Source organism: Lissotriton vulgaris, chromosome 2_1 (assembly GCF_964263255.1).
Source record: "Lissotriton vulgaris chromosome 2_1, aLisVul1.2, whole genome shotgun sequence".
Classification (NCBI taxonomy): Eukaryota; Metazoa; Chordata; class Amphibia; order Caudata; family Salamandridae; genus Lissotriton; species Lissotriton vulgaris.
Genome location: NC_141687.1, coordinates 420,837,418 through 420,850,310, shown reverse-complemented (window position 1 = coordinate 420,850,310; position 12,893 = coordinate 420,837,418). Strand labels below are relative to the sequence as shown.

The window sequence follows — 12,893 nt, the reverse complement described above, 5'->3', positions numbered from 1 at the left end:
TGCTGTCTCCGGCCCCCTGTTGTGTGTCTGGAGCCTGGGTTTGGGATTGAATGGGGGTATTATGCACTTCTAAAAAGTGTTTTAAATACCACCAGAAAAAATACTTTTTGACTAAAAGTACAGGGGATGTGACCCCAAGACTTTATACACTGCGTGGAATTGTAACCAGAAGCTGCTCGCTCTACAAACTGCCCATTGCAAAAGGAACTGTCCTACTGCCAGGAAGGATCACCATTTGGACTACTTGCTTTGCCGAGTTGATCTGTTGCTGATTGCTGGGCTGCTGGAGGGACTATCACTTTGCACTGCCTTGTGTGCTGGTCTGCAGCCTGTTCCCGGGCGCCCAGTGGTCTCCCAGGGCTGAGTGACTTGCCGTGTTTTGCAGGAAAATCAATGCATGACGGGTGCTTTCCAGCTTATTCTTAAAGCGCATGAAGGCTGCTCTCCTTTCATTTTTCACAGCATGTGAAGGGCGCTTTTGTCTCTCTCTAGCAGCTCGTGCAGCCGCCCTGGCCAAGTTATTTTGGAGGGAAGGGAGGGGAGAGCTGAGGAGTGAGAAGCACCATTCCTGCTCGTGACTTCTGTGAGGTGAGTGTGGAAGTTGCCTAGCAACCTACCAAAGGAGAGTGCAGCCCGCCTGGTTTCCTGAAGCCCGAAGCAGGAATCTCTCTGCCACACCAGCTGTAAGGGACTGCTGAATTGTGCTCCGCATAACGGTTGTAGATGCGCAGGTGCTCCTGGGCCCTACATTTTGAGTTTCATGTACCATAAAACATGTAATAGAGGCTCAAACAGTGCTGTGGCCAGTGTTGTTTACTGCGACATGTGAGGAGTTTTAGGACTTATTCACTACCTGCAGCACTTTGTGCACTGTCATTGGCTTCTGCTGCATTACATGCCCGAATGTTGGTGTGTGGGTATCGTTTTAATCCCTAATCGGCATTGTATGCCCTGAAGTAGTGTTGCATATTGTAGTGGTGATTCATGTTTATGCTCCCTTACATGCTGCATTTCAGGTTCCCAGTGGGAGGTAGTTTTATGCCATACCATGAAGGGATAATGAGTATTATTTCAGAGTATACATTATATGTGCAGCGATCGTGTTATTTTTATAACGTGTGCAACCTCCACGTATTTACTGGATTGCACTAACTTGTAATGTTATGACAATTGCCTGTTGGCAAGGTGGTTTATATGATCTATGTGACATCATGACGAGTGCCTAATGATATATGTGATTATGGTCTAAAATGTTTTCTATACAATACAAAGGATATTTTTATATAACCTTGTGTGGAGTCTCTTTTTGTGAAGTGTCTAGTGTGTCACTGGTTTGTAAATGTGTGTTGCGCAAAAGCTTTACACAGTGACTCTGGGATAAGCCTGACTGCTCTGCCAAGTTACCAGGGGGGTGCGCAAGGGTTATCTTGTGTGTGTAACTCTTTTGCCCTGACTCGAGTGGTAGGTTCTGCCTGGCTCAGGTGCATACTCTAGCCAACCATAAACCCCATTTCGAACAATTATACTGGAAAAGAGGGACCAAAGCCACAGGATCTCTACATGAAATTATTCACTATCAATACAGCACACTCTGCCTGAGAGTGTCTAAAGGTTCTGGATAGTCACCTTAGAATCCTCTGCGGGTCACCTAAGGGGCCGATTAGGATGGTGGACAGATCGCCATCGCCATGCAGGCGGTGGCGATCCATCCGCCATCCTTGCCCGTCTGGCACCTATTTCCCCCGCCATATTACAATGGCGGGGGGCCATGGCGGATGGGAAGCCCGTCCGCCGCTTTTCCGCCGCGGTCGGCTTGCGACTGCAGAGGAAAAGGTCTAATATGGCGGCGATGTCTATCAGACACCGCCAGCCATATTATGATGGGCTGAGGGGAATGCCTTTCCGTGGCCGCAATGCCGCCACAAAATGGCAAACGGTCCTTGCTGTGGGGGCCCGTTGCTGGCTCCCAGGGTGAAGGGAGGGGTGGTAGGTGCACATGGGGGGTACCTCTGGTACCCCCCCTGCGTTTCAGAATAAAACATTGTAGGCACCGTGTGGTGCCTGTCATGTTGTGCTTCAAAGGAGATGGATATGGTCCGAAAATATAAGGCAATCCATCAACATGGGACCTCCCAAGTAAATTATGAATGCTAAATACTCGATAACTTGGACATCTTTCTCCTACATTACCTTGTTTATGTCACTTCTAGGTGCTATGTTCCAATACAAGACCACCTCATTGGTCAATCACGCATGACACCAAAACACTTCCCACTTCTCACTTGGGGAGCCCCTGTCCTGTTGCTGCAGGTTTCAATAATAAAACTGTATTGACTTCTCTTCTAATGCACCCAACACGGCATCACCACTAGATGGCAACACATAGCATATTTCAATTTCCACTATAGTACATGTCTTCCTAATCACCAGCTGCTTCTTGAAATAGAAACAAAACTAACTCCACAAATATTTTGGCCACCGGCCCCGCCCATCAAAGCTTCTGACTATCGTGGTCCCTCTGCACCATGAATGCACTTCAGTGTCCACAGTGTAAAGGAGCTTTAACAAGTCCTAAATATGTGACAAAGGTTATCTCTTGTATTCTGGACCAAGCTACAATTTACCACTTTAACACTCCTGCTTTCCACCTGAAGAGTGCTCACCTGCAGCATTCACTTTAAGCTTCTTCGCCAACTGAGCTTTTGCTTCCCATTCGAGCAGCGTTGCTGCAGCGATCACATTGTGCTTCGGGAAGGAGGGGGCGTGGCGCATGATGAGAAGGGCCTTGAGGTTCACAAAGGTGTCTCCCGCCACTATGATTTTCACTCCTGCGTTAGAATTACGTTCAATCAGGTCGCCGTACTCTTTGCATCTGTCTGCCAATAGGCTGACACTGTCTTCAACCGATTGGTTCTCTTGAAGGGGGACGTCATCGAGCACAATGATGATGTCTGCGAGCCGGAAGGTCTCCTCGGAGACTGTGTGCATGGTGACGCTCCGCAGAAGAGTGAACGCCAGGTCCTCCGCCTCTAGCACGAGAGCCTGCAAGGTGTCTTCGCAATCACTGCTGTCGAGCAGATGGATGCTGATGTCTTGGGCCATACCAAAGATCTCTCCACTGGCCAGCATTGGCAGCAGGCTGTAGCATGATCGGGCGGATGCACTGCGAATAGAAAAGTTCATTTACGTTACTAATGAAATATATTTTATGCTTTAATTAAATCATTTAAACTTTCCGATAAAAAGTCAGTAGAACGTTTTCAAGCACCAGTAGTGGCCACAGTTTCAGCTAAATGGTTGGTGAATAGACGTAACCCCAACAAGGATCGTTTTTTTAAATTATTCTACCGCAAACTGAGTGTGAAATATCATAGTTAAATGTGTATACGAATCCATTTAGATTTGAATCATGATTGAATATGAAGAATCAAAATGAAGGGATGGCTACGGAGTAACACGCCTCCGTGTAGCCTCCCGTGACCTGTGACCACGCCCCTGGAATGGCGGCAGTGAAGCGCTAGTAGACTGGTTTTCTGCTGGGACCTGCTGCGACCTGGAGTTACGGCGTTGTGCGGGTCTTCGTGGTGCCGAGGTGATGGTATCCAGCAAACCGTGAGGAGATGCTGGAGGCGATTGATTACACAGCTTCCACAGCTTTGAGTGATTTTTCGCGGCACCAAAGCAACGATGTCCCGCGTTGTGCGGGGGTGTTTGAAGGCGCTAAACTGACCGGTGAAACTGCTGGTGCCTGGAGGGGTGAACTGAGCACTGAGCATTGGGTCTCGAAGAGCAGGGGTGCGAATTCGAGCACTTCTGCCTGTGTGCCTTTGGCCTCAATTGACCAGCTCTGCTCACACGGATGGTGGAAGTTGTTTGAGCCGAGAGAAAGAGGCTCTGATTTTCTAAAACTCTGAAGACGCTGTTGCTGGAAAAGGAATCCAGGAGCATATGTGGACTGCGGTCTGTGAGTAACGTATGACAGAATTAAAAAAGAAAAATTTTGAGGAGGGGAAGGTTGCTTTTCCTGCTAAATTAAGGGGCACAATGGGCAAGCCTCAGGAGGAGGGAGAAGGGGCTGAAAAACCTAGTAAAGCTGAAACAGCCCACCAGAAAACTAAGACCCATTTTGTCTTAGCCAGGAAGGCTTCACGCAAGGTGGCCAAGGATAAAGGTAAAAATAAGAATAGGGAAGAGACCTAGGCTGAAGATACTATGCTGGAGACCTCTGAAGATGAGTCACTAATTCCCTCTACCTCCCCGCAATTTCTAGAGTCTGAAAATGCAGCTGTGGATGGTGAAAGCATTTTAAATATACCTGCACCATCTGAATTAGTAGCAAAAGTGCCAACACCTACCTTAGTAACTACCGTAGTAACTCCAACTCAGAATGATGAGGGGAAAAAAGAGTGCTACTGGAGGGAAGGAGATGAGAGACTTCCCACTATTTGCAAAGAAAACCACTCCAAAATCTCTGCCTACACAATCCCCTATAGCTCCAATTCCTGCTGCCACGCCAGCTAACAATTCACTGGCCAAAGATACAGGTGTACACAGTCTGACGAGCATGACTAAGACACATTGCCATGAACAAGGAAAAGAACTTCTGCACTCATCCCTACCGAAATCACCCCTAATATCTTTAAATGAGGTGGGAGATGAGTGTGAGACTGTGCAAGATTCCTCCCAAATATCGAGTGTACAAAGCAGAACTACACTTGGAGTAGAAGAAGGAGGGGATATACAGCGGAGTCCTAATGGGAGAAACATAAATACCAACGTTGACTCCATGGTAGAAAAAGTCAGTCTCCCGGAAACTGAGGCGAGATATCAACTAGATGTACGTGAAATGCTGAACTTGATCCTCAATGAAATCCGTGAAATAATGAATAACCAGCAAGTGAAGATAGCTGCCTTACATTCAAGGATGGATAAATTTGAGAAATCAATGCTGGCGTTCCTTAGTAGATTACAGGAAGCGGAGGCAAGGATTTCTGTCCTTGAAGATCAAATGAACCTGGTCATAGGTGAAGCTAAGGAGGCAGCAAGAAGAAGAGCGCTCTGGAAAACAAGCTGGAGGAGCTCTAGAACCACTCTAGAAGATCAAATCTAAAGATCGTAGGGGTTCCGGAAGCAGTAGAAGGCCCCAATACGCTGCAGTGGGTGAATTCTTTTATTCAGCAAACAGTTCTACCTGAATTAGAGGGGGATTTGACCATAACGAGAGCTCATCGGGTCCCGGCACAACGCTTTGTGAATTCAACATTTTCAAGAACTATTCTATTGAATTTCGACGATTTCCGGATTAAGGAGAGGATTCTTTCTAGAGCCTATCAACAACGGCAGTTCTCGGTGTCTGAAACATCAAAATGCCGGATATTTTCTGACATGACAGCAGCCGCTGCAAGAAGGAGAAAATAATTTGTTAAAATCTTGCATCTATTCAAAGCAAACGGTGCTCAAGCCTTGATTGCACAGCAATCTAAGCTTAAGGTTCCGGTCAAGGGAATTTTTTATATGTTTACCGACTTAGAAGAGGCACAATCTCTCCTTAAGGAGATTTCTACAGGGGCCAGTGTTTGAAAAATTAAGCCATGGTTTGCAATGCTTTATCCTTCTTGAGGTTTTTTTAAAATCTCTTTTTGGGGGTAAAAGCAAAGTGTTTCTCAGCGCAATCGAATATATTATTCAGAATGGGGCGGTCCCAGGTTAACAGGTCACTCAGGGTGTAGCAAGATGACACCCAGAACAGAAGAAGAGGGAGGAATGAGGACAGCGAGGAAGGGAAGGGAGTTTCCACGTTCGAGGGCAGGGTGGGGGGGAGGGGTAAATGCAGTAAAAAGGAACATGTGCAGTAGGTATAGCATTTTCTCAATTTTTAATGGTAGGTACTTAACAAGCATAAGATATTTGGTAGATGAAATTTAATACATGCAATATCCTGTCAATTAATGCTAATGGAATGCTAAACAAACAGAAGTATGGGGCCCTTTTGAAGTGGGTAATATCTTTTAATCCTCAGGTGGTCTATTTCCAGGAGACACATCTCAAGTCTAATGCCCCCAAGTTGTTTATACCGAGATACTTCTCACATGTTTTTTTTTCATCAGCAGGGGTTGCCCAGAGAGGAGTCGCTATTTACTTTGAGAAATTTGGCCTGGGAATTTTTACAGATTCAAAGAGATTCCAAGGGTAGGTGGTTATGGGTAGCAGCAAAACTGCAAGGGAAAGTAGTGAATTTTGTGAACTATTACGGCCCCGTCCTTGATGACATTTCAGGCTTGACAGAAATTTATGAAGTTTTAAGGGGGGCCCCAGGACAGATTATTTTAGGAGGGGACTTTAATTATATTCAAGACCAGAAAATGGATACTTCTAATAACAAAAAGAAGCAACTAAAACCTAAAACAAATCGGTTTTTTGAAGCGCTCTTACTTGAATACCAATTAAGAGACCCCTGGAGCTGCTGGAACGCAGATAAAGAATTTTTTACATGCTATTCCCAGCGGTTTCGTACAGCATCCAGAATCATTTTTTTTTTCATATCTAGATCTCTTCAGATCTCTAAAACTCAGATTGGATGCAATCAGTTTTCCGACCATGGCAGAATTGAACTTGAGCTAGTATTTAGAGTAGGGGATGGGGAGCGTCCCAGGTGGCAGCTGGATCGTACCCTGCTCCAAAATCGGGACTGGGTTTCAGGCTTCAGAAAGTGGATCACAGAATATTTTTAAATTAATGATAATACAGCTGAACCCTTTTCAGTATGGGGTGGATTTAAAGCAGCAGCCCGCGGCCAGATTATCGCTTATACTAGCGCATAGGCGAACGAAACAAACCTAAAAATATCTAAGCTACAATCTGCCGTAGAGAAGGAATATGCCCTACAGTTCCAACAGCGCCCAAATCAACTGGAACAGGCCAAAGCACTTCTAAGGGATTTTTTTATTCTGGAGGGGATAAATAGTTTGAAAGCCTACCAGCAAAATGTATATCAAGATAGCCAGCTGGTAGGGAAATTACTGGCTAACTCTGTGAGAAAGAGGCAGGAGTCATTAAAGATAGTTAAAATTCGAGACCCCCAGAGCGGACAGGAGGAGGTAGATGGAGATAAGATCTCAAGGATCTTCCTAGACCATTTCGAGAACATCTACTCTACGGAATACCAGGTAGAGGAAGAAATTATCCAGGAATATTTTGCAAATATAGAGATTCCCTAGAATCCCGGAAAATCGGTTTAATCAAATTGGGCTCTAAATAAGCACTGCTGAAATACTAGACTGTATAAAAGCAACATCCTGGGCAAAGGCAGGTGGCCAGGATAGGTATCCAATTGAATTTTATAAAGTTTTCTCTAAAGAACTAGTAGTACCCCTGAAATTTTTTTTTAATTATATTAGACTAGGTGGGCATGTACCTGTGGATTTTAAAGAATCAAAAATTATATGTTTTGTTAAAAAAGATAAAAACCCAGATGACGTAAACTCATACAGGCCGATTAGTTTATTAAACTCGGATTATAAACTTCTCATGAAAATATGGGCGGAAAGATTTGTACTTGCTGCCCAGGAAGTAATACACCAAGATCAGACTGGTTTTATTGCAGGACATTATATGGCGGACAATACCAAGTTCTTAATACAGGCATTGGACTATTTTAATATTAATTTGACTCCAGCTTGTATTTTAATGGTTGACGCAGAAAAGGCTTTCGACCTGGTCAACTGGGCAGCACTGTTATACTCTCTCGGCCAATTTGGATTCCCGGCCTTAATCATTGAGATGTTACATAATATCTACCAGGAAGCCTCGGCTCAGGTAATAATTAACGCTAAACAGGCCGGGAAGATAAAAGTAAATCGGAGGACTAGGCAGGGCTGCCCGTTGTCCCCTTTGCTTTTCACTTTTTTTATTGAACCTTTAGTGGTAAAGATTAGGGATAATGCGGCTATTTAGCCCCCTATCATCGGCATGTCAAAGCTAAAGTTGTTTGCTGATGACATTATCCTATATTTAACAGCTAAAAAGGAGAATATCGAGAGTGTAATGAGCGAGCTCAAAGACTATGAAAAGTTAACGGGCTATAAAATCAATGCAAAAAAAACGGAGGTCCTTTCTTTGAATATCGATCTACACTTTCTTCCTATTTATCTGCAGGCCCAAGCCGCAAGAAGGGACCCAATTAGATATTTGGGTATCTTCGTGACCTGCGAATACCATAAACATTTTGTCCTGAATTATACTAGAATGAAGAATAAAATTAAGAAACTTTTAGATCAATGGTTTTTACTTCCTCTTTCATTAATAGGCAGGGTATCATTGATAAAAATGTCAGTTTTGCTGCTGCTTCTATTTCTGTTTAGTAACGTTCCCACTAAAATGTATTTATGTTTCTTTAAAGAACTGGAAACAATGCTGAGAGGATTTATCTGGGGCAATAAAGCATCGAGAGTCGAGCTACCTGTGGCTTTGTTTGGTATATGCAAGGATAGGAGTAGGTTCAATAAAGCGGAATTTATATCATGTGCCGTTGCTCGATCTTTAATACTCCAAAACTGGAAATCCAGGGAGGTTCCATCCCAATTAAAATGGTTTGATAAAATGTGGAGAAGTGTGGCTCAGTGGTTAGAGGCGGCAGACCCGGATGCTGGGATCGACCGTGGACCAGGGTTCGATTCCCCGCCTCAGCGGGCCTCGGGCTCAAAAATTCCACGGCCTCGACAATTCTCGCTCCGGTGCCTACTCGACTCACGGGGTCTCACTCTGCAACTCTGGGCAATAGCTTGCTTAATCTCCACAACGGCCCCTCGCGGCGGGATGCCTGGCTTTCACCCTGTGGACACCCTGCCGGGGCCTCTCACAGGGGAATACCAGGACGGGTTCCCTAAGCAAGCGCCAGGATGCCCTTTGGGTGACAGGTTGCGCTATATAAGTACACCTACATTTACATTTACATTTACATTTACAACTTTCAGTAGATCAAGGAGGTTTGGCTCTACCTCATTTAAAGACCTACTATGAAGCAGCTTTTTTTTATATAGTGGCAGGATTATTGAGGGTTAATCAGTCTAGAGATAACTTTTTTCTTGAAAAGATGATACAAGAGGCAGGTTCTCGAATTCCAATTTTTTTGAAAACTGCTAAATTTCCAAAGAGGACTAGATATAAGACACTAAGAGAATATGCGTCAAGACTTCTGCTCCTATTTAAAAAATATGGCTCCGATGGTTCCCAATATCTGAGCTTAAATAATGTACTCAAATAGGTCTCCAAGTAAATTTAAACCATATAAAAAATTGGGAACTTTGCGGGCTTCGTGAGTTGAGACATCTGGTAGTCCAAAACAGGATAATTAGCTTTTACACCTGTGCCATGTGACAGACATACATGCCCATAGGGCATGTATGTGTGCCACATGTGCACACAAGCACTATTGAGGGGTGTAACAGGGTGTCAAAGTGACACCTTGCCACCCTTGACTCTTTCCCTATTTTACCGAATCGGTAATTACCGATTTGGTAATTGACATTCATTCCTATGGGCCACCAGGCCCATAGGAATGAATGGCAATTACCGAATCGGTAAATACCGATTCAGTAATTACCGAATCTTAACGATTCGGTAATTTTTACCGAATTATTAGCTTGCGTTGAAAAACCTGCGTTGTAAAGGCACTGCGTGGTAAAAGTTGCGTCGTAAAGGATGTTTCCCATTATTTGTGCATTGCTCATCATACATCAGACAATAATTCATTAAGTATATACATGACCTCTATATAGATCAGCTACGGCTTGATCAATGTAGCTTGATACTTCTAGTTTTCAAACGTGGAGAATAAAAGTGTGCAGTGATATTGCTGGTATGATTATAGCACAGCTGTGACTTAAAATACAATAAAACCAGCAGGGGTGAGGAAGTAGGCTGTGATAGGGGTGTTATTGAGACTTATCTAAACCTCACCTCAAGCATGTAAGATCGTGCCTCATCAGTTGCAGCAGGAAAAGGACACACGTAATGTGTCTAAATAAAAAGAAGTTTAAATGCGGTCATGAGCAGGTATGTAACAAAACCGGAATTCAATCATTCTTGTGGCCCCGTTTAGTCGCTAACAAATCCGTGCAGTGGCGCTAATGGGCAAGGCAGGATGCGAGGTAGACCGCGCGTCCTACACATGTATTTAAAATGACCCCTGTTTATCATAATCTAGGGCTCCGGTGGTAGCTCGGAACACACTGCAGCTGGTGGGTGGCCCAACTGGGTCGGGCCTGGTACTACAGTGCAGCCGAGGGCCTTCGTGAGCCCATGTTAGCAAGCAGAAGGATTCAATAGCGGTAAGGACTGAGTTGTTATCTCTACAGCACTGGTCGCCACAACCACTTACCTCCGTTGCTAGTAGGAGACGTAGGAAAAATTCTCAAAGCGTCTTTAATACTCACCTGCTCCAAAAAGAAGCCCAGTGGTTGACCTACCTCGCACCGCTGCAACCGGGATGGTAATGTCCCTCGGTGTGGGCTGGTCTTTATACCTCTCCTGACTGCAAACGGGGGCGGGCGGAAACTCAATGGTTTTCACCTGTGATGGAGCTAATCATGCGGCGAACAATCTAGGTGGGCGGAACTGAGGAGTATTATGTGGGCCATCTTGACCCGTCTCAGATGCCTTGGACAGGCACTTGTTAGCTCAAGTGTGATATGCATATTCGTCGTAAAATGGCCAACTTTCCTAGTAATTTAGTGGTTTCGGGTATAGGTTCCATTTTGCAGCCTCTCTCAAAATTCTGTGATCACTTCCTCCAGCCACTGGTCAAGTCAACAACTTCATACATACAGGACACCACTGACATCCTACGTAATATAGGGGAATTGAGAAACATGGAAGATATTAACCTACTCGTGACCTTAGACGTAGAACAACTGTACACTAACATCCCTCAGCGAGAGACACTTACAGTCATTGAATCAGTTCTCAATGAAATAGATTGGACATCACCCACACCAGTGACATTCATAATGCAATGACCTGCACTGGCACTCACAGAAAATTTCTTCAAGTACAACAAACAACTCTTCCAACAGTCTCAGGGTACTTCCATGTGGAGCACTTTTGCCTCTAGTGTGGCCTGCCTCTACATGGCAGCCTTTGAAGAGGAGGTCATCCAACACTCTAACAAACCCTTCAAAGATAACCTGAGACTGTGGAAGAGGTTCATCAATGATATTCTGATCTTCTGGAGGGGGCATTTGTCCACATGTGAAGACTTCTGCAGGTGGATAAACACTAAGACTGAGTATCTGAAATTCACACACACCATCTCCCCCAATAGTATACCTTTTTTGGACCTCACCATTAGACTTGACAATGGGCAGTTAAGTGCCACCATGTATAAAAAAACTAACAGATAGGAACAGCTTATTGCTGTACAGTAGTCATCACCCACGGGCCCTGAGAGATTATCTTCCATTTGGCCAGTTTCCGCGTAATCGGCGAAATTGCAGCTCAATTGAGGATTCCAAAAAGGAGGCAGAGTCCTTATCTAAGAATCTTTTGGATAGACAGTACCCACCCAAGCAAATAACGACATCAAAGAAAAGAGCCAGGAATAATCACCAAGACGCTCTGCTGGAGGATACACTGACATGTGTCATCTCCTTTACCCCAGATTCTAACAAAATAAAGAGGATTACTAACAAACATTGGAGGATTCTCAACACAGGTTCCCTAGAGATCTCTAAACCTCGGTTTGCGTTTAAACGCACTAGAAACATCAAGGATATACTTATCCACACCAGACCTAAACCGTCAAACACCAGTGAGCAGAGATCACTATGGGATCTACCACCGGTCCAGGGTCATTATCCATGTGGCTCATGCACAGTGTGCCCTCAAACAACACCCACCAAGGAGCTAACCCTGTCCAACTCCTACATCTGGAGGATCACAAAACACACAAACTGTTACACAGCCAGATGTGTTTATCTGATCACATGCCCGTTGTTAGACCTGGCATCATTGGTGCGAGTCTCCCTTCCATTTTTTACTGGGAGCCTCCTCTGTTTTGATATGTTTTTGCTCGTTATATGCTTTGGGCACTGTGCCACTGATATTCAGTGCCACAGTGCAAGTGCTCCCTATGTTAAATTGATGTTCTAATTGGTGATTTCATGATTGGGTTATTTGATTTACCTCTCAGCCCCTAGTACAGTACACCATGTGTGCCCAGGCCTTGTAAATCAAATGCTGCTGGTGGGCTTTCAGCACTGGTTGTGCCACCCACAGAAGCAGTTTGTAAAGTGTGTCTCAAGCCTGCCATTGCAAGGCCTGTGTGAAGTCTAGTACTGCCATGTCGACTTGGCATGTGCACCCACTTGCCAGTCTCTAAACATTCCCTTTGCTTCATATTAGACACCCCAATTGTAGGCCCAAGGGCAGGGTGCATTGTAAGTATAAGGTAGGACATGCACTGGTGTGTGTAGCATGTCCTAATAGTGAATTACAGACATTTTAGTTTTTCACTATTGCAAGGCTACCTGTTCTCCATAGGCTAGAATGGGCAGTTCGATTGTTACATTCTTATAATCCTAACTGACTCATGGAACATGGTAGAAATTCGAATTTAGTATGCCTGAACTCAGAATGATCAAATAAATCTTTAAGTAAAGTTGGTTTTAATATTCTGTGTTTGAAAATACCACTTTTAGAAAGTAGGTATTTTCTTGCCTAACTGTCAAGGCCTGCCTCTGCTAGGTTGTGTATTCCTTGTCTAGGTTTGCGAGTGACAGGGCTGGGGGATTCCAGGAGATAGGCTGGGGCAGCCCAGTGGTGAATAGAGAGATCTGCAGCTAGATGGGAGGGAGGAGACCTGAATAGGGCTGGGCCTTCCCTCTACAATGCTGGCT

At 44.6% G+C, this 12,893-nt stretch overlaps 1 protein-coding gene across 2 annotated transcripts in view; it reads right to left on the bottom strand.

Annotated features, from left to right (window-relative positions):
• The window catches only part of MDH1B (malate dehydrogenase 1B), a 293,136-nt gene that overhangs the window by 184,621 nt on the left and 95,622 nt on the right, over positions 1-12,893 (bottom strand). For both annotated transcript variants that reach the window (XM_086955317.1, XM_086955316.1), the window contains exon 5: positions 2,664-3,163. In XM_086955317.1, coding sequence (XP_086811443.1) covers positions 2,664-3,163 — 500 coding nt within the window. The remainder of the gene's footprint in view (positions 1-2,663; positions 3,164-12,893) is intronic.